The 19,599-nt window shown below is 37.5% G+C and overlaps 1 protein-coding gene and 1 long non-coding RNA gene across 4 annotated transcripts; one reads left to right on the top strand and one right to left on the bottom strand.

Annotated features, from left to right (window-relative positions):
- The first annotated feature begins 6,484 nt into the window (after positions 1-6,484).
- On the top strand, positions 6,485-9,825 carry LOC133838815 (uncharacterized). Of its 2 annotated transcripts, none has more exons than XR_009894000.1 (3): positions 6,485-7,028; positions 7,099-7,922; positions 8,159-9,825. It is a non-coding gene; the product is annotated as an uncharacterized LOC133838815 (long non-coding RNA). The 2 variants fall into 2 exon arrangements; XR_009893999.1 differs by having other exon boundaries at positions 6,485-7,024; positions 8,159-9,822.
- A 5,927-nt stretch (positions 9,826-15,752) lies between these two features.
- Positions 15,753-19,565, bottom strand: LOC133836174 (uncharacterized). Of its 2 annotated transcripts, XM_062266502.1 has the most exons (5): positions 18,667-19,551; positions 18,507-18,616; positions 17,569-17,709; positions 17,311-17,517; positions 15,753-16,522 (listed from the first exon to the last, which is right to left on the bottom strand). In XM_062266502.1, exons 1-5 carry the CDS (start codon positions 19,311-19,313, stop codon positions 16,047-16,049), a joined length of 1,581 nt encoding a protein of 526 aa, XP_062122486.1. In that variant the 5' UTR covers positions 19,314-19,551; the 3' UTR covers positions 15,753-16,046. The 2 variants fall into 2 exon arrangements, with proteins under 2 accessions (XP_062122486.1, XP_062122487.1); XM_062266503.1 differs by lacking the exon at positions 15,753-16,522 and having other exon boundaries at positions 17,365-17,507; positions 18,667-19,565.
- Between the last annotated feature and the right edge of the window lie 34 nt (positions 19,566-19,599).

Here is a 19,599-nt window from a genome sequence, read left to right as displayed (position 1 = left end):
TCTGCATAGTTACGTCGATGCTTGAAAACGGGCATCGGACGAATCATATTTATTTATAGCAGATGCGCCAGGCATTATCACTCAGGCTGATTCATTGATTCATTCATTCATGAAGCGCAACTGACTTAATTACTATATTGCTGTGGCTCATGTACTTGTCCAAAGGTTCTCTATTCTCTGTTCTCTCTGCCCAAATCACAACTTTAGCACTTAGATCCGCAATTCAACGCGTAATTAATGATGTGTGTGGCGCAAGTGTGTGTGTGTGTGTATGGTGTATGTGTGTGTATGGTGTGTGTGGTGTGCACAATGCAAATCCCAATCCTCATTGCAAAAGCGTGATTCAATGGGTGTCCAAATTGCTAAAACCGACAATTGCTGAGATGCTGTTGTGGATGCTCCGTTAATTGAATTTGCTATCTCTATCTGGTTTGTTTGTTTGTTTATTTGTTTGTTAGTTTGGCTTGGTGTTTTGTCTCTTGTTGTGGCACATCGCAATTTATGCGCATTCAAATTGTTTCATTTTGGAGCCTAGGAGCTGAGCAAGTCGATCGCCGTCGTCGACCGCCTGCGGTCAAATTCAACGGGCAGCAATTGACATACAAAACAGGCCACAACAACACAAAAAAAAAAATAGCAGCCTAAGCGCCACTTGAACGGCCAGTCATTGTTGTTGCTCCTCGCTGTTGACCGGGGCTAAGACCCAGAAAGCAAAAAAAAAAAAAAAGAAATACACAAACACTTGTCGACGCTGAAGTGAAGAGCCGATGGAACGAACCAACCAACGGGTCACTGGCTTTGCCTCGCGTGCACTTTGGAAATGGGTCAACGGCGAACGGCGAACGAGCGGCAAAAATGCTTTTGGCCAACAATATCGCTAATGTTTCAATTGCCAAGCAATTGCTAGGCAAATTTTCGGGTATCATGAAAATCTTTAATTATGAGGCGTTGGCACGTTGCGTGTGGCGTGTTGCACAACCGCCTTTAATCTACTTGAACGGATTTTCACCTCACTCGATTGATTTTGGCAACACACACACAGTTCGTTAGCAAATTGCAGATAAGCTTAACCACAAATTTACCCACATTGTTAACAGCTCGCACTCACCTGCATCTCAAGCCCAGGCTTAGCTCCCATTTCATAATCAGCAGCAGACGCAACTCATCAAGTATTTCACAATCTCAAGTTTGCAGTGAACTGTTAATTGGCTCTGCACAATTACCGTTAATCAGGAGGGTTCTTTGACATTTTAGCAGCAAACATGTAAAACTCAAATATAAATAATAAATATACTATACTAAAAAAAGAAAAGAATCGTGTGCTGTGCATTACCCAAAAAAAAAAAGATTGTTGCCATTCTTTGTCAGCTCTGATGTCGGCCAATTGATATACTACAAGTAGAACCACAGCAAATTGTTCTGTTTAATTCGTCACAGTGGCAAGAGACGACCTTCAGAGCTTGAGAGCGATGAAAGTGGGAAAGCTAAGAGCGCTTTCCATCATTTCATGCTCGAACTAAGACCATAAGCCTTTTAGCTTTACAATTGTTCCCCCCAGTGTGCTTGCGCCCAATTCTAGCTGACAAAATACTATACACCAAAAAGAATACAGTAGAAGTAGAAAAAGAAAGGCTTTTGAATAACGAACGAACACGAGCGAGTCTAACAAAAAAAAAAGCTTTCACGCAGCTCTAAAGAAGCAAACAAAAGACGGCCACCAGCTTCTATTTTTTGTATTTGGTATTTGTTTGCGGTCTTTTGCTTGTGCCTGGCTCTGTTTGCCTTGGCTAATTTATCTCAATCAAAATTTATTTAAATGAAAAACTCAATCCAAGATGCGCATCCACTTAGCATCGTCTGATGTACAGCATCAACGTTGAACGAAGCGAAAAGAATCGAAACGAAGAGAAGAAAATAAAAAAACCCTCTATGCAAATTGTTTTTTCTGTGACGCGTCGCAGCATCGCCAAAGTTTCACGCGATTAGCATGTGAATCGCCAAGTGTGGCAAGTGGCACTTGATACTGGACAAGGCATTTAATTTGTGTGTCTTATCAATACTCGCTTCTGCTTCTTCTTAGTTTTTTTGGGCTCGCCAAACTTTATGCATTAATTAATAAACTCTGAGCACGCAGTTCGTTAACCCAAAATGGGCAGCTTGATGACAGTTTTCCCAGTTTATGGAAGCTGCTGTTGTTAGTTATAAATTAAATTTGATGGCCGCTTTTCGGGGTGTTAAACTGCTTGAAAAGGCGCTGTAAAATTGTGTGTTTAAACAAAAGACTTAGAACACGAACTTGCTCGCAAGAGTCTTTTGTGTGTTGTGTGTTTCGCAAAGTAGCGATTTCCGTTTGTTTCCTCTGGCGTTCTTTGCACTTTGATTGTGAGTCAAAATCAATACTCACGTTCCATAAATACAACACTTAAGAGCGCCTATAAATACTTGCTCTTTTTACCGCTTGCGAATGCCGGCTGCCATTAAATTTGGGGGAAGAAAAAAAAAAAAAAAAGTTCGCAACTGGAAGTAACCTTTCTGGGGTCGTTAGCCCGTTGCCCGTTGTCCGTTGTGTGTTGCGTTTTATCTGGGAATATCACAATGACAACATCTCCCGGTCAGCAAGAAGCAGCAGCTGTAAGCTTTTGCCACCGATAACCATCTTGATAAAATGGGTGTTTTAATCTTAATTTCCCCACGCTGGCCATCGCTCAAACACTCGGAAAGTCAACGACTTTGGCCCATTGTGATCCAGAACTGTCTCTTAAATGCCACTAATAGATTTGTTCCCCTGCCAGCAACGGTTTTGTAATGCAAATTCATTTCGTAATCATTATATAAATAGTTCTGGGGATAAAACGTAACACGCAAATGCTGCTGACTCACGCATAGTTCTAGTCATTTGATATTCGGTATTCGGTGTGTTCTGAAGCAAGTTTCCCCATGCAAATCCCCCCCCTTGAGTTAAGCCAAGGCAGTCATCATTCCATTCTATTATGGAGCTGTGAAGCGACAAATATAATACGCGACTTTACATAATAATAATTAGGCAAATGTTTTCGGTTGAAAACAAACAAATAAATACATATCTCATAAAAGTATTTTTGTGGATTTGAAAAGCAACAATCGAAGATGAAGATTTTGGCATTTAACTATTTGCTATTTGCTATTTGTTGCTTAAATATTTCTTGATCTTTGTTCGGCTTACAAGGAATTCATTAATTTCTTTGCCTTTAATATTTTGTCATCAATCAGAAATAACTTTCAACGCACGCCAACATTATTAGTGCTCAATGAGCATCAGCGCTTTAGCTATTGTTGTTGTGGTCTATGTTTTTTTTTTGTTTGGTTTTTTAGTTTTTCGGTGTTTCGATGTTTTGGCTTTTGCATTTTGCTTTTGAATTTTGTTTCTATTTTCTCACTAATGACGCAAAATGCTCTGCGAACTTCATTAATTGTTTTATAAATATGCAGAATTAATTAATTTAAAATGCTATTAATTACACTTTAATAACTCACTTGAAACAAAGAAAGTAATCATAGAGGCAACACGAGTTCGTTCTAAGCCAGCATTGGAGAAGACTTTCGAAAGTGGCATTAGAAAGGCCAAATAATGCAGCTGCTAGCTAGCAGCTGAATACAATTAAATAATAAGCACTAAAGAAGAATTAAAAGTTATGCATATGCAAATGCATAAACATTTACTCGTGGCATATTTTTAACCGATGATGACTGCGAATTTAGCTGCGCAAAAGAACCGATAATCAAAATAGAAATCTCAGCCTGATGTCATGCATGGATTAAAAGAACAATCGAGCAAGCCGTCAATCTCCTTGAACTCTGAGTCAGTTCGTTGTGAAATACCCAAGGATGCGGGGTTTTATTTTTTTTCGAAATTCGCTTGTAAAAGCTGTAAACAGCTTATACCAATTTTCCAGTTGCACTATTTAGCAGCAATAATAAAAAGAACTCGAAGCAATTTTAATTACTTCGAAAATGGTTTGCACCGCCTCCAACATAGTTTGGCAATTTGTCTGCGTCAAGATTGAATGCGCCTCCGGGCAACACAAAAAAAAAAAAGTGATGCTTTACTGCAGTTGGATGCAGTTCGATGCTGACCAACTCGACACGCATCATTTTATGCGTCTGTTTTGGGTTAATTAAGTCGCCAGGTGTTTTCGCCCAGTTTACAATTCTCTCTGCAGCAGTTCCACATTCCCAATCCATGGCCCTTGACTTTGAGCAGGGAACATGGAAGTGGCCTAGTTATCCGCAGCCACGAAATTGGGGTTTCAAAGCAAAAGGCATGACGCCAACGCCACCGTCAACGTTAAAGCAACGTTAAAGCAACGTGTCAACGCTGTCAGCTTAAAGAGCCGACAAATGGGCAGAGGACAAAATGTTTGTTGTTAAGCTGTGAAATTTGCAAAATAGATTCGCAACAGTTAAGCAGATAAAAGCCGAAACAATGAACTCTATGCGTGGGTCAGCAACAGCAACAGCAACAAAACAACATAGAAAACCCACTTCTCTAACGCCCAAAGATACAAATGTATCTACGTATCTTTGTATCTTTTGCGTATGTGTGCGCACGCTTAGCCGAGTTCTAATTAGCAATGCTAGGCACAGTTTGGTATTTGCTTTGTGCACAAGCAAAAATGTCAGCTGTGGCAGCAGCAACAACAACAACAACAACACAGCAAACTCGACTCGACGACTTCAAACATACAAATTAGAGCAAATAGTTACATACAAATAACAAATTGCCCAGCGCATGGTAACAAAAGTACCGTTACAATTGCCAGCTTGAGAACTTTTCTAAAAAAAAAATAGAAAAAAATAGAAAAAAGCATTGCAAAACTAGTCGGGAATGGGAATGAAAGGGGTTCGATTTTATGAGTGCCTCAAAAACGCTTCACTAGGTGAAAAGTGAATGGCAACTGAGACGTTCCAATCTATTTTTGAGTAGCCCAAAAAAACAACAGACAAAAAAAAATACAAAACAGAACTCTGTCTGAGGCGTGAGCAAAATTCGAAAAGAGCTTCAATGCACCTCTAAAAAAAGGGTTTCCAATTACTGTGCGAATCGAGTAGCTCGGGATTATTATGAAATTATGAAATTAATGCAATCAGTCAGACTTTTGGCAAATTGGCCTTGACAGCGGCACATTCAAATTCATTGTGACTCTCTCTCTCTCTCTGTCTCTCCCTCTCTTTCTCTCTGTCACTCGTGCGTAAAAATCATGTCAATAGAAAAGTCATTAATAAGCTTCGCTTGTCTATGAATGGGGCATCGCAGCTAGCTAGGCGTGAGTTGTTCCCCCTTTCAGCCCCCGCCCTCGCCTTCAGCGTGGGTGCCTCGACCGTTGTCCATTGTGTTGGCCAATTAGCAGCTGTCAAATGTTGTTGACTCTTCGACTTCGACATTTTTTTCGTTTTTGTTTTCGGTTTGGCCCTGACACTGAGGAAGAGCCTCACGAGCACACATTTGACAGCTGCACTTGAAATGGATTTTGATTTGGAGTCGTTTGGAAAGCGCTTCGAAACATTAATTTGGCGATGGGTGATGACGATGCCCAAGCTAAGTGCAGCGCCTGCATCGCTTAAGCTCTTAATGAGACAGCGATCATTTTTTTCAATTTTTTTGTTGTCCATAGTGTGGCATTCAAAGGAGCTCAGACCAGAGACTGAGAGAGAACCAACACCAACACACATCCATTAAGCTCTGGCATTTGATGCGGCCGTTGAACCTTCAAATAGACCTTAACGAAAGAGAAAAACACACTGAGAACACACGCCAAGATGCCAAGAATGGAAAAAAGGCGATGTGAAACAAACGAAAATAAGTTACACAAATGAAAACTGGTTTGGATTTGGCGAACTTAGAACCCTAAATCATCAACAAAACAACTCTTACTCATATTAATAACAAACACACAAAAAAAAACACAATAATAAAAGAATACATCAAAAAATATTGCGCTAGTTGAGTCTATGAGAAGCCGCAGTGCGCTATCTGATGAGCATAGGAATTCAATATAGAATATGGAACATGGAATGAAACATTGAAATATGGAACCTGAAATGAAACATGGAAATATAGAACATGGAATGATATTTGGAAATAAAATACACTGAATAAAACATGGAAATATAATACAAGAAATTAAAAATGGAAATATGGAACGTTGTGGAATAAAATATGAAAATATGGAACATGGAATAAAATCTGAAAATACAGAACGAAATATGGAATGAAGCATGGAAATATGGTACATTGAATAAAATATGGAAATATAGAATATGGAATAAAATATGGAAATAAAAAACATGTAATGAATCATGGAAATGTAGAACATGGAATGAAACATGGAAATATAGAACATAAAATAAATTATGGAAATACAGAATATGGAATGAAATATGGAAATGTAAAAGATGGAAATAAAAATGATGGAATTAAACAAGAAAATATAAAACATGGAATGAAACATGGAAATATAGAACATTGCATGAAATATGGATATAAAGAACATGGAATGAAACGTGGAAATATATAACATGAAATTAATCATGGAAATATAGAACACGGAATGAAATATGGAAATTAAGATCATGGAATAAAACATAATAATAAAGAACATGGTATGAAACATGGAAATATAGAACAGGGAATGAAATATGGCAACCAAAGAAAAGAACACACAATAGAACATAGACTAATGGGTAACATGGAATGTGTCGAATAAAATTTGTAACAAATTATAGAACAAGCAAAGAACATAATTCATTCTGAGAACATAAAATACAACTTTGCCATGGTAACAAAGTTCCTTAGCGTATGCTAATGCCCTTGACAGTCACCTTACACTTGACAACTTAATGCCAATGTTTCGGCGTGTAATCATTATGGGAATCACTAAAGCGGATTCTAATGGCGTCTGGCAAACGGAAATTGTATTGAAAATCGCCTTAACCTCCGCCACAAGCTTGCCACAAAGTGCCTTGCATACGAGCGAGTGCCACAAAAGTAGGTAAAAATAAAAAAAAAATAAAAAATTAAATATGTTTAAAGCTCGAAAACTAATCTTTGATTTCTTGCAGCCCAGACCAATATTCTAAGGCCGCTGATGCCGCGCTGTTGATTTGTCGATTTGTGCGATGCCAAAAGCAGATTTCATAGATCGCCAAATACAAGTAATAATCGCACACATACAGAAAACAGAATTGTTTTGACTAATTGTCTCTCTATCTGTATCTATGAAGTTGAAGTCGTGCGCGAGCGATGATTGAATGTGAACAGAGATATATCTGTGAGGCTGAGGCTGAGGAAGCCTTGAAGCATTTTTGCAGAAAACTCTATCGTCAAATTCAATTAAACTTAAATACTTGTCGAATCAATTTGCCTCATAACTTTTTCATATGTATACACATTTTCAAAACACACTTACCCCCCGGTATATTTGTTTTGCATTGAGCCCGGTTTATTTATCTGCGATCGAAAACAACCGAAATTCAAAGTTGAACGCCGATCATCATCAATATATTTTATTTCTCGCATTGTTTGCGGCTATTGTGTGAGCGTACTGCGGCTAATTGCTTCCTTGAAAGTTGAAGTGAGGGAGACGGAAATCGGAAGTGCAACTCTCTTTAGTTGTCCCTTGGCTTTGGGCATAAACGTTGGCAATTTGGAGACGTGACAGCCGAAAGCAAAGCTCGACACATTCGCGCACGCGCACCGCGAAAATTTACGAGACTGTGGCAAATGGGCGACAAATTATGCCAAATGAAAAGAGGCGTGACCACATTGGCATTTATGCTCATTTGGCTTGCCTTGGAAATGCTCTGAGCAGCGTTAAATTCACTGAAAACGGTAGTCGAAACACCTAGAGACCGACAGACCGACAGAGCGGGAGATCTACGAGCTCGTAGGTGTTAGTTGATTTATTCGCGCATTTTGGCTGCCGTTTCTAATGCGACAATTACAAACGGCAGTCGGCAGTCGGTAGTTGGCAGTCGCCAGTTAGCCAGATTCCTTAGCCACTTGGCTGATTTATGGCGCCGCATGTATTTCACGAAGCTATTTGGGCATTTGGCACACTTACAGACACACAGTTAAAGTTGGGTAAAAGTTTTTTTTTTTTTCTCTCTATTTTTTGATTAGCGAGAAGTCTGGATGGATGGAGAGAGAACTCTGGAGCTTCCAACGCTTGCGGCTGGATTGTTGAGTAAATATGTCAGTCTTGACTTGGATAACCCTTAACTTTTTCGTCGTGGCTTTTTTGAGTAATTGGGCGTAAACTTGGCCCAGCTACCGGGCTCTGTCTTGGTTGTCTCTCGTGTCCAACACTTGGCAACAACCTGGGGCATATGATTAATTTGGCTTGTCGAAACTGATGCAAATTTTCAGCGTTTTGGCTTGCGGCATAGTAAACCCGGAGCTATTTGCTTTACGGTTCAGTTTCATTCATGGATAGACGGATGAATGTAGATGTAGTGTTATGTAAACACTCGATTCAAATTCGCACAGTATATTTTGTCTTTCATTGTCTCTTATTTTTTTTTTTTTGTTGTGCTGTGTGTAAATGCAAAATCAAAATTTATGCAAATTTCAAATAACAAACAGAACAGAACCCAGTGAAAAATATATCTTTAAATATATTTACAGTTAAAGGCGGCAGCATCATCGTTGTTTATTTTTCGTTTTTTTTTTCGTCTTGTTCGTTTTGTATTTAATTTTTTGCATTGGGTTGGGAAAGTGCCCCAAAGCCGAGCACGAAGTTCACTGAACCTCTCGCGTTCATATCGAAAGATGTTTAGTGGCAACTGGTGGCAACAACAACTGGTGGCAATAGCAGCTGTTGGTGGTGTTGGTGGTGGCATTCATTAAGGAAACATAATTCTAATTTTAATTCTAATGCCACCGTTGTCGGACCGTTTGACGGGAGTGTCTTTTACTTTTAATTATATTTCAGTTTCAGTTGCTGAGAACAGCAACAACAACAACAACCAAAAAAAGTGAACTCAAAGCCGCAGTTCAACTGTTACGTCTTTAAATGATGCCCGGGGTCGCAACTCAGACCTTAAGGTTTTGCTCTTAACTTATTACGTTCGTTGCGGTCAAAGTCGTCGTCTTCTTTTTTTTTATCTAATCATCTGCATGCGATCGTCAGCCCAAAATACGCAACGTCCAGCTATAAATGTTATGAATAAGCGGAGCTTAATTTGGAGAGCTCCCTAGAAGAGAAGCGTTTATAGTTTTATTCAACCATAGAACAGCAGCATAAACTAGTGGCAGTTAAGTTGGCAAAGTGTTCTATTCTTATGCTATTCCCGCAGCTTTTGTTTTTTTCTCAACTTTATTCGAGATTCATTTGGCATTTGCACGCAGATGACGCAGCGTATAAACTTAATATCATCGGTCAGCACATAAATCATTCACGACAACGGGTGACAATAAATTTTCCTCTCTTTTAAGAATACTCGTATCTGTCGGCTAGTTAAACGCACTTTTTGAAGTTCTAGTCGCTTTAATAGTTTTGTTGATTTTAATTAAAATATAAAACGATGACATGCGATGCGATGCGGCTTAAAATAAATGTACAAAGCTTTTAACCAGAATTTATGCAAACAATTGCTATGGAGAGACAAGCCTAACAAAAGTCTAGTCATCTATTTTGATTTGTCTGTAAGTGATAACACATTATATTTTGGTATATTTTGTGAGTCATTTCTATTAAATTTATAAACACACTTCGCCGAATTTGGGGGAAAAAAACTTTCTTTTATTCCCACTTCTTTGCTTTCGATTGACTCTTAAATGTTAAATAATAAATATTTATATTTCGTCGGGATTTTTGTTAAATTTGCCTTTCAAATATTATTCAAATATAACTATAACTATAGAGCATGCAATTTAGTTCTTATATAATTTATGAACAATAGTTTATATCAACACCGACTTGAATAACTTTTGACTTTTAAAACTATCTTTAAAATGTAAATTTTAAGCCTTGAGAAGTTTTGAGAATTTGTATTTAACATTTACATAAGTCGAAATTACTATTTAAAATAATTAATAAAAAATAAGTTTTTGTTGAAATTGACTTCTACAGATCATTCTATTAAAATAATTATTAATGAGTAGAAAAATCTGGATATGGACTTTTACAGAAAATTCTAAAAAAAAAAATTAGGGTTTGAAAATTCAATTTATATTTAAACGTTTGAAAAAAATATATGATATTTTAATATAATTTTTTTTTAAATTAATAAAATAACATTTCAATCACTATATGAACTACTTTAGAGTTACTTTAAACATATTATACAAATTTTTCGATTCACTTTGTGACTAAATAATAAAGATTGAGACTTTACCATTTAATGAAATAGACTTTCTGAGAGCAACTTCTGACTGTACAAATTATACTTTAAATTAAAATTGCAATTTATGAAAAGTTTGAGCATAAATATAATATTTAAAACATAAAAACATAAATAAAAACATTATATAAAACATAATAAATATTTTGACTTCACAATTTGATTGAACTATGTAGACTTTCACATATTACATATTTGAATAACTTTTAATTTAAAATATTCTATTGAAAATATTTGAAATTTTAGTATGCCAATAGTTGAAGGCTTTCGAATATTCTTATGATGTTCTGCTCCTTTCTTTTCCAATTAACCGATCGTAATGTGGTTTTAAAACTCTGAAACATTTCTATTGGCTGTGGCAGTGACATGATTGTTGGGCTTTATTCGTGGCCACATCGGATTGGCACATTGGATTGCCAGCTAGATAGCTGGCTGGCTGTAAGCACTTAAGCCAAAGAATAGGCATTTCCTGTCCTCTTCATCATTAACATCATTAAAAGCGAAACACACACAGAACACACACTACATCCAATCCAATAGCAATGGCAATAGCCGGCAAAGAGCTTACAGTTTTATGGGTCCTGGCCACATAAACACTAGATGGCAATGGCTTTGGCAATGGCATTGGTAATAGCAATGCCAATGCCAATGGCCAGCATACCATTTGGGCTTTTTGCCAATTCCTAGATGGGCATTATATGCGTTACGAGTTTCAGGAAGATCCATTGCCCGTTGGCTGCTGCATCATTTTGAAAGACGTTTTATAAGACGGACGCTTTTCGTTTTTTTTCTTTCTCTCATTCCCACATTTTGATTGCATCAATAAAAAAAAATTCAACGTTACCAGCACTTCCCCCTACCCTACCCCATCCCCTCGCTTCCTCTCTCTCCATGTGCTTTTAATGAGCAGTGGAAAATTCTTCTTCATTTTAGAACACACACTGAAAGGATTGACAATGAAAATGAGGTACAAACTAGAAGCCGTACCTCCAACCGGAGGTAGCTTATTTATAGCATCACCTAAGTGTTGCCATTAAATGTTTTCAGGGCCAACGAACGTTCTCAGATCTTCGCTCTTCGTCTCTTTGCCTGCCTGTGTCTTTGGTAAGACGGTATTGCCAATTAATTTGCAACAGGCTTTGTCCAAAGTGCGCTCCGTCTGGGCGCAGGCTGATGAGAGGCGCCAAAGCGCCAACACCCCATGCTATATAGTATGCTACGATCGATCTGACCGCTGCTATGTTATACTGCTGCACGTACGCGTACTCAGCATTCCTGTCAGATTTCCAGCCAGGCCAAGCCAATGAGCCGTGCTAATTAATAATAATAAAAAATAAAGAACGAAAAACAGAATACCATAATCAAAAACGTTGAACGTTGAACGTTGTACAGGAAGAGCTGCAGCTTTGGGCCCTATAGGCAGCTTGTTTATTTTTAGACAATAAACCCCGACGATGCAACCGAGGAAACGAGCCAGCAAAACACAGGCAACGGCTAATGGTAATGAGCTGCAGGCTATTTACAGTTTGGCTGCGGCCTTGCAGCGCTCAACTTGCCGCCCCCTTTGGCTTTGGCCCCTTGGGGGCAACAACAAATTGATGGCAGCAGCATCAATCTGTGTTGGTTTGGATTAGCTGGCGATTTAAGCGGGATGGAGGCGGAGTTCACAGCCACCCAAAAAACAAGTGGGAAGGCTACAGTCGAGTGTGATCGACTGTGAGATACCGGCTACGAAGGCTATAATTGGTATATCGATATACTACTATATTTAAAATATACCATAAGTTACAGAATATACCACATTGGCATCCAAATCAACTAAGAAAAAAGGTGCGGTATTATACTAAAAATATACTAAATGTGTATACCAAATATAAAAAATATATATAATGAAGGTTACAATTGGTATATCGATATACTACTATATTCACAATATACCATAAGCCACAAAATATACCATAAGCTACAAAATATACCGGATTGTTATCAAATTCAACTAAGAAAAAAGTTGCGGTATTATACTAATAATATACAAAATAATTAAATACAACGAATGCTATAATTGGTATATCGCTATTCTACTATATTCAAATAATACCATAAATTAAAAAATATAACAGATTGTCATTCAAAACACAGTGCGGTAATATTCTAAAAATATGTTAAATTTATATACCTAAATAATACTAAAAATATAATGAAGGCTTTAATTGATATATCGATATACCACTATATTTAAATTATACCATATTGTCATCTAAAGCAACTATGAAAAACTGTGTAATATTATGCTCAAATATGCTCAATAGACCATCAGCATCACTTTTTTGCTATATAGAATGGATTCTTAAATAACTTCAACAAATTGTATGTGAAACAAAGTCTTCTTAAATAACTTCAACAAATTGTATGTGAAACAAAGTCAATTTTCTTCTGCCTGTTACATACATTTCCTATCACCATCAAATTATAATACTCTTCAACCCTATAAGTATCGGGTATTAAAATCGAAATAAATAAATACTAAAAAAGCGCCGTTGAATGGCCTTCAACGTCCTTGACTGTGCCATCGAACGGGTGATGTGTAATTATATTTTATTTGCTTATTATTATTATGATAATAGTGAGGCTCTGGCAGCAATAGTTTTGTTATTGTTGTGATTTCTACTCACGTTTTTGTGTTTTCTTGCGCTCGCCAAATATTGTAATTGATGTGAATAATGCGATGCGAATCTCCGAGAAGTTTCGTCTGCTCGATTACTCGATTGCTCAGGTGTCCGACGACGTCGACTTCGACGTCGACGGCAGAAAAATATTAGTAAACAATTTGTATTGTCTGATAGTTAATCATTGCTCACGTCATCGATTTATTTAACAATATTATTATTATGAACGCCCCAACACATTAGTTTCTCTATTGATTATGTATGTTTGTCGTTTTTCAAATGCGTTAATTGCAGCTGACTTTGTGGCCTAAATGTGCAAGTTGGTAGCAAGGACGCAACAATTATTTGTATGGCAACGAAGGGGAGGCGAACACAAAACATTTTATATATAAATAGCTAAAAAGAAGCAAAAAAAAATAAAAAGTAGGTAAACTTGAAAAGCACTTTGTGGGCTGATTCTGTGAGACAAAAGAAGCAACAAAATCAAAAAGTCATCATCGCACGAGATGGCCAAAAAAAAAAATAAAAGCAAAGTCTTCGATTCGGATTCGGATTCAGATTCGTTGAGGGATCTTTTGGTCCGCGTTCTGCACGTGTGAATTGTGCCTAATGAGTATTCAATTGATGCAGAAAGTTTCGATTTGAACATAAATTATATTTCGATAGATCGAGGCGATCGAGCGATGCCCAAATTCGATTAGCAAAAAGCGGAATATGAAAGAAAGAAATGATGGAACAAGAAATTTATATTTGAAGCAACTGCGGGGCACTTGAAGAAGCAAAGCTTGAAAGAAATTAGAAAGAAGTGCGCCAATCAAACGGGGTCAATAGGAAATGAAAAGTGAAATTTTTCAACGTTTTGGCAGCCAAAGAGCAAAAGACCAAAAGACCGACGACCAATTGTATTGGCCCATTGTGTTGTGTGTGCAAAAGGAACTTGCTATTTAAATATCATTAATTTCTGGGTTAAGCCTTTGTGGCTGGAGCACTTGAAAATTTGCCACCGTGTAATCAGTCTTTGACAGCGGCAGCAACTTGCCGCAAGGCAAAGCTTCAACGTTAATAACCAATGAAGAGTTGCAGAAATTTTACAGCCAAGCTCCATAATCACATTTGACATGATGGAGGGGAAAAAAAATGCTGCAGATTTCATTTTGCAAAACATTATTGAAATTTATCTATTTTTGTATTTTTTTATAGACTGGCTTTTAACAAGCCATAGCCAAATGAGATTTGATGTGGCTGTCAATTGTGTTTAATGCAAGGCTAAGTAGCAGGTTAGTTAGTAATTTTCAACATAAATTTGAATAAACAATAAAAGTTAATAACTATTAATTATGCATGTTTTGTGTGTAAATTGTAGAAACGGCTTGTCAAATGCCTTTACGATATAATCAATTAGCACGATTTATGTTGCAGTCACATCTGCCGCAGGGGCAGCAACCAACGACCAGCAACCAGCAACCAGGTTCCGTCTTCAACGGCAAAAGTACTTGGACTTGCCTCAAGGGTGACTCATGCTCAGCATAGTCAAAGCCAAAGTGCGCGGTTCGTGCCAAACGAGACCTTCTGCACTTTGGTTTCACTGACGCATTCACAGATGAGTCTAGCTACAACAGCGACAACAACAAAAGACCTTAACGAATAATCATAATAAGCATGTTAGCCAAGTTAACATTTTCGACGTAATTAAAAAAGGGTGCGTAGAACAGTTGAAGCCCAGTTGAAGCAGCGCAGTTGGGAACTGCCTCTTTTTATTTTCCTCAAGTGTTTGTATTTGGCCATAAAATCACAACACAAAAAATAACGAGCTAATAAATGCTCACACAGCAACAGGTGTGAATGCTTCCAAGTGTGAGTACTCTGAGTGCTATGAGTGTGAGTGTGAGTGTGAGTGTGCTGAAAGGGCCCGATAGCCACATTAAATTTGTGTCGACTGATGACGCCAACAACGGACAGCAATCAAGCAGTAACAACAGCAACAACAACATCGTTGAACAATGAGTATTAATTTTAATTTTAATAATCACATTAAATATATTCCTTTAACGATTGTGGCTTTTTTGCATTGACTGAGCTCTGATTGGGGAAGTTATCTTCCACTATCGACAACTCATCTCATCTCAACTCATCTCATCTCGCGTAGCTCATCTCGGAACATGGTTAAAAACGTATTATTGAAGACGGAAATGAAATGCCTGGAAACGAACAAAACAACAACAACAATACAACTATTTGTATATAATACGCAAATACAAAAAACAAAATAATAAGAAGAGAAAAAAAAATGTTATGCATGGAGGTAAACAGCTGCCAAAGAAAGAATAAATTAAATTTATGTACGAGTGGAGAGAAGAATCAATGTGGAAGAATCTTTACACACAACGTGTGTTTAAATTTAAACACTGAGCTCAGCTCTGATGGCATTCCAGAACTCTTCTCTTGGAACATACTCGTAGCATAAAAAAAAAAACAAAGCAAAACTGTTAAACTGAGGCGTTATCAGACTTAAACGACTGTTTCTATGGAGAGCTCTGACTTTCTGTCTGTCTGCTGAACTGGTCTTCAAATTAAGCGTATAACATTTTTATTTTTATTTTGCGACGCGACCGAAAAGATGATAAATGATGCGTAGTAGTTGTGCATTTAAGCGAAACCCAAACCAAACCAAAAACAAAAAAGTTAAATAAAATATATTTAGTTGTGTTTACGTATGTTTTAATAAAGCTTAACTAATTAAAGACATACTGTGAGACTTGGTGGGGAGTCAACATTTGCGTGTCTTCATATCATACACATAATAAATTTATTAAATTTGTAGTTTATGTTATACAAAACACTTTAATTAAGCAAATATTGCATCAATTGAGGTGTCTGAACTTGTCGAAGGACGGAAATAGAACTAACTGCGAATCAACTTTGCTGCTGATGATGAGCTGATGATGATGACGATCTTAATGTTGATTGATATTTATAGATATTCGCAGCTTAAAAGCTTAGCTAATGCACACTCAGATTACCCAAGCATGGTGAATTGTTCTTGAACAGATCACCGATGGTAAACAGATTCAAGTAGGTAGACAAAAATGTGGCCAACAGTCCAAAGATTAGCACCGCCATCGTACACGAGACATCGCACTCAAGGCGATGCAACAGCCTCACCACACGCAGCCACAAACCACGCGGAGTGTGCGGCTTTGTGGTGACCAGCAGTGGCTCCATTTCCAGCTCCACAGGATCGTAGTTCAGATCCAGCGGCAAGCTGCCGTAACTTGCCTCTGCGGCAATCCGTTGATGCACCAACTCCATGCGCCGTATACGTCGATACAAGAGAGGTGGAAGTATGAAGACTAAAGGTCCTGTGATGGTGCCTCCAACCACATCCATCAGTGCATCAAAGCTGGGCACAAACTCAGCCACAAGCACCTCCAAGGCCAGCACACAGGAACGTACCAGAACACGCTTGCAGGAAAGTGCTGGAAAGGATTGAAAATGGGGAATCGATTAAAATATTATTAATTCTTTTAGGTCCGAATTCAATTTCGGGAAATTAATAAGATTGTGTTCAAAATAATATGTGCAACAAATATATAAAATACAAACAGTATAACTATTAAAAAACATGAAAAATAAAATCATAAACTATCACAGAATAAATTACGACTTGGAGCAATGACAAACATGAAATGAATGAATGGATGAAAATTTAATAAAGCATTTAAATTTGAAAATTTTAAGAATGAAAAGTTTAAAAGTTCTGTATGAACATTCAATAAAGCATTTTAATTTCAAAAATGTTTCTCAAATTTCTTAAATAAATATAGAAGCAAAAGTGACTCTTCAATTAAGAATAATATAAAAAAGCAACTCAACAAATCTTAAAACTATAAAATATATAACTTTTAAATGAAAAACATTAAATTTAAAAAATTCTCGGCAAATTTGATTTTTAAATTTTAATATCAATAGAAACACAAATATAAAAGAGAATTGTTAAATTTATTAAACTTTTTTGAAACTAACCTTAAGTGTTAACAAAAAATAGCAAACGCTAAGAAGAATTAAAATTTTAATGTTAACCAATAAGTATTAAACAAAAATCTTTAAAACGCTAAGAGAAAATCAATCAAATTTTCAAATTTTCAAAATCAAAACTAATTTTTCTATGAATAAATTTAAGTTAAGAAGTTTAAGAATAAGTATTTCAATCAAACAATAATTTAATGAATTAAAACTTGATTACGATCATAATTTTTCGACTTACTTTCTGGCAACTTGAAGTAGTTCTCGATTTGCAGAAACATGGCTGAGCTGGCCACAGTGACAGAGAAGCAAAGCTGCAGCGACATCAGAATCAACATCACATAGAAGGGCACGCTGGTGGGCAGCGAGTGGAGGAGATTGCTGGCCACCATGGAGCCAAACTTGTAGGCGGCAATCACCGAACCAATGATGGCCACACTGCAAGTGACTAAAGAAATTTAAGTAGAGAATTTATTTTTATTTTCAATCTTCCACTTACTGGCAATGCCTCCAAGAGCTGCCCAGGAAACTTGATGCTTGCGCTTCATGTCAATCTGTAAAGTGAGCAGCACGGGATGAATATCAAACTGGAAGGCCAGAATGCTGTAGCTGTTGAGAACGGTCAGGAAACCGGGCAACTCTGTGTGGAGGGAAGATTAAAGAAATTTAATTAAAAGAAAACATTCATTTATAACCGATTTTGTTTGACTGTGAAGCTAGCGAATAATTTGTAAATTAGTTCCTTAGCAACGCAGACGAATATTTAATTGGGATAACAAGTTAATTTGTTCATATTAATTACTTATAATGGTGTCTTGAATACCTTTCAAACTTTCTTTATTAATCGATTGTATAGTAATCTTTTGTTTAGCAACTACTTAAACTGAAGTTATTTTTATTCATTTTTCACAGATAAAAATTCCTGAAATATGCTTTTAAATATGTATTCGGTAAAGATAAGATAAATTTAAAATAAAATATGAAGAAAACATGTATGTAATTCTCTGATGAAAATGTCTGAATTGAAATAAATACATATATGTAACATATATCAAAAAATTTCTTAATTTTTAGTAAAGATAAATCTTATAGATTCTTCAATAGAATTTCAATTAGAGCTAAGATTTTGGAATTTTAATTCTGTTTTAAGAAAATTGTAAAATTTAACAGATTCACTCTCAAACAAAGAAGTGAACAAATTTTGTATATTTCATCGTTAAACAGAAACAGTTCCTAAAATCAATCTTAGCTCTAAAGATAGTGCTTTTCCGGGCTCAATAATAAGATCTATTTTTACTAAATATTATATCTAACTGTGATGTTCTATTTGCTATAAGTCTGCACAAATTTAGGATGGTTAACTTTATGAGGTTGGCACTGACTTCTTCCTCCAAAAAAAAAGGTTACTTAACAAGCTTTTCAAGTTTAAGTACTCACCCATTGAGACGCCTTCAAAAGGTTCTCCAATGGCGGCTGCATCCAGGAGGCAATACCAAAGCAGTGCCACAATGATGATTAGTCCACACACGGCAATAATGGCCAAACCTCTAAGAAAAGCTGTATTAAAAAGAAGTAGCAAATACCTAAGATGACCTACCGCATGTGTTTAGGGCTGCCCAGCCACATGAGCGGGCAGATGACGAGGCCCACAATGATGGCCCAGTAGCAATAGGAGAAGTTATAATGCCCTGCACTCATGCGCAGCACAACAGCCTCCAGGTTCTCAGCGGCCATGACAATGCTGGGCACAGCCAAGGCAAAGATGCTGAGATCGAGCAGGATGGAAACCAACAAGCTGACATAAGGACCAAAGGCCAGTTCAGCCAAAGCAGCGTAGGGATAATTGCGCTTCTGCATGATGGAGGGATCCAGATACTCGGCCATGGTCCAGCATTGGGCCAGCAAAAACGAAGTGTACATCTGGAGGAAGATGATGGAGAGCACGAGGAGGACACCAAAGTAACCGAGCCGGACCAGCAGCGCGGGCAGCGTTAGAAACGGAAAGATGCCAAACAAATCCACGACATACAGAATGGCAATGAAGAGCGAGAGACTCTCGGGTTCCTCGCCATGGGCACGAAAGTGTGGCAAGGCGCTGAAGCGAGATCTCGATAGGAATGGCAGCTGATCATGCTGATGGGAGGGTGTCAGGAGCACAGGAGCACGTCGCTTGGGCAGCGCAAAGGATGGAGCACGCGAGGGGCGTGGCGCTGGTTTGACATTCGGGCGACGAAAGAAAAACATTCGCGAGCGAGAACTTGACACGGCAACGGGAAGCGAACAACTGGCAACTGGCGCCTCTAACAGCAAAATGCTATAACCAAGCACAGAAATGTAACAAGTTTGTCATCCGATATGGCCCAGAAAGAAGCCCTTTCGCTGCAATGTCAATGCACGTCAGCGGCACTTCACTCACGTCATGTTAGAACTCCACTCAACACTTGGGAAGTTCATTGCCCAAGTAGAGAATGTGAACGAGAGAGTTAACCATTAATTAACATATATATATTTGATATAATTTTTGGGGGAA

Source organism: Drosophila sulfurigaster, chromosome 2R (genome assembly GCF_023558435.1).
Source record: "Drosophila sulfurigaster albostrigata strain 15112-1811.04 chromosome 2R, ASM2355843v2, whole genome shotgun sequence".
NCBI classification, from domain to species: domain Eukaryota; kingdom Metazoa; phylum Arthropoda; class Insecta; order Diptera; family Drosophilidae; genus Drosophila; species Drosophila sulfurigaster.
Note: the sequence above shows the minus strand (reverse complement) of the source record. Positions and strands in the feature narration are given on the sequence as shown.

Excerpts from the sequence above, each read along its gene's own strand:
- LOC133836174 (XM_062266502.1), bottom strand. The coding sequence starts at position 19,313 with ATGTTTTTCTTTCGTCGCCCGAATGTCAAACCAGCGCCACGCCCCTCG. Across the intron at positions 17,710-18,506 it reads TTTTGAAGGCGTCTCAATGG|AGTTGCCCGGTTTCCTGACC; the intron begins GTGAGTACTTAA and ends CCCTCCACACAG. Across the intron at positions 17,518-17,568 it reads AGCTCTTGGAGGCATTGCCA|TCACTTGCAGTGTGGCCATC; the intron begins GTAAGTGGAAGA and ends AAATTTCTTTAG.